At 47.7% G+C, this 1,740-nt stretch overlaps 1 protein-coding gene across 1 annotated transcript in view; it reads left to right on the plus strand.

Moving 5' to 3' along the window:
• Window positions 1–1,740, plus strand: part of MOV10L1 (Mov10 like RNA helicase 1) — a 72,470-nt gene that overhangs the window by 778 nt on the left and 69,952 nt on the right. The window contains exon 2 of the mRNA XM_077758052.1: window positions 402–586. Coding sequence (XP_077614178.1) covers window positions 402–586 — 185 coding nt within the window. The remainder of the gene's footprint in view (window positions 1–401; window positions 587–1,740) is intronic.

A 1,740-nucleotide genomic window follows, 5' to 3' on the forward strand; every position in this document is an offset into this window, starting at 1 on the left:
CTAGCCAGAGCGAGCAGCACAGTACACGAGCCTCGGCCCCCGGGCTGGCCCCGCGGGGCTCCGACCAGCTGCCTCCGCCCTGCAGGTGGGAAGAGGCCCAGAGTGGTTAATGGGTAAGGACCTAACCCAGAGATACACGAGTGGGAGCGGGAGAGCTGGGATTCAAACCCAGGCGGTGTGGCTCTGGAGTCCGAGCTCTCCCCACCAAGTCAGCTGCCTGTGCCCCTCAGAGGAACCCAGGCCGTCTACCTCAAAAGTCTTACTTTCTGAAGATACCCCACCGTGGGAGGGTTCCAGACTCCCTGGCTGCGCCTGTACTCCGCCCTTCTCTGGTGGGGTTTAATTGTAGGGTAGGCTTGCTTTACTCATGGTCCATGTAATCTCTTTGTTATGCATCTCAGGTGACACCAAGCTCAAGACCGTCCAGGGTGTCGTGACAAGGTACTGTGGCGATTATGGCATGATTGATGATTTGATCTACTTCTCCAGTGAGGCTGTGACCCGCAAAGTGCTTCTGAATGTTGGACAGGAAGTTACTGCGGTTGTCCAAGAAGATAAAGTGTCAAATGGACTGAAAGCAATTAGGGTAAGGCCTGAGTTGTATGCGAAGCCTCTCTTCACTGTGGGGCTTCATGTTTCCACCCTTCTTTTCTTGTTCTTAATTTAAAATGTTTTTAATGTTTATTTTTTGAGAGAGAGACAGAGTACAAGGGGGGAGGAGCAGAGAGAGAGACACACACACAGAATCCAAAGTAGGCTCTAGGCTCTGAGCTGTCAGCACAGAGTCTGACGCAGGACTCGAACTCCTGAACCGTGAGATCATGACCTGAGCCAAAGTTGGATGCTTAACTGACTGAGCCACCCGGGCGCCCCTCCATCCTTCTGTTTAGTTAACCTCTTAGAGACAACATGGGCAAGTTAGGGAGTGGACTGTACCATCTTGAGGGTGCTTTTGTTTTTATAATGGTTTCGTCTTAAAAACTCAATGGGGAATATTGCATATTATTCAGACAACGTAGAAAGTTGTGATTTAAAAAATAAAGCTCATTGATAATTTTATGCAAGGGCAAAGAACACGTAACATTTCTATTTCTTTTTTTAACATTTATTTATTTATTTTGAGAGAGAGAGCATGCGCACAAGTGAGGGAGGGGCAGACAGAAAGAGAGAGAATGAATCCCAGTCCGGCTCTCCACCATCAGTGCAGAGCCAGATTCAGGGCTCAATGCCATGAACTGTGAGATCATGACCTGAGCCAGTTACCAAGTTGGACACCCAACTGACTAAGCTACCCAGGGGCCACAACATTCCTATTTCTTTTTTTTTATTATTATTTTTTAATTTTTTGAATGTTTTATTTATTTCTAGGAGAGAGAGAGAGAGAGACAGACAGACAGACAGCGTGAGCAGGGGAGGGTCAGAGAGAGAGGGAGTCACAGACTGAAACAGGCTCCAGGCTCTGAGCTGGCAGTCAGCACAGGGCCCGACGCGGGGCTCGAACCCACGAACCGCGAGATCATGACCTAAGCGAAAGTCGGACGCTTAACCGACTAAGCCACCCAGGCGCCCCTATTTCTTATAATCTTTTAAAAATTTTTTCAAGATGATAATAATGGGGTGCTTGGCTGGCACAGTCAGTGGGAAGTGCAACTCTTGATCTCAGAGTTCTGAGTTTGAAACCACCCCACATTGGGGGTAAAGATTACTTTAAAAATAAAATATTATTTAAAAAAACGAATG

Source organism: Crocuta crocuta, unplaced genomic scaffold, assembly GCF_008692635.1.
Source record: "Crocuta crocuta isolate KB4526 unplaced genomic scaffold, BGI_CrCroc_1.0 scaffold143, whole genome shotgun sequence".
Lineage (NCBI taxonomy): Eukaryota > Metazoa > Chordata > Mammalia > Carnivora > Hyaenidae > Crocuta > Crocuta crocuta.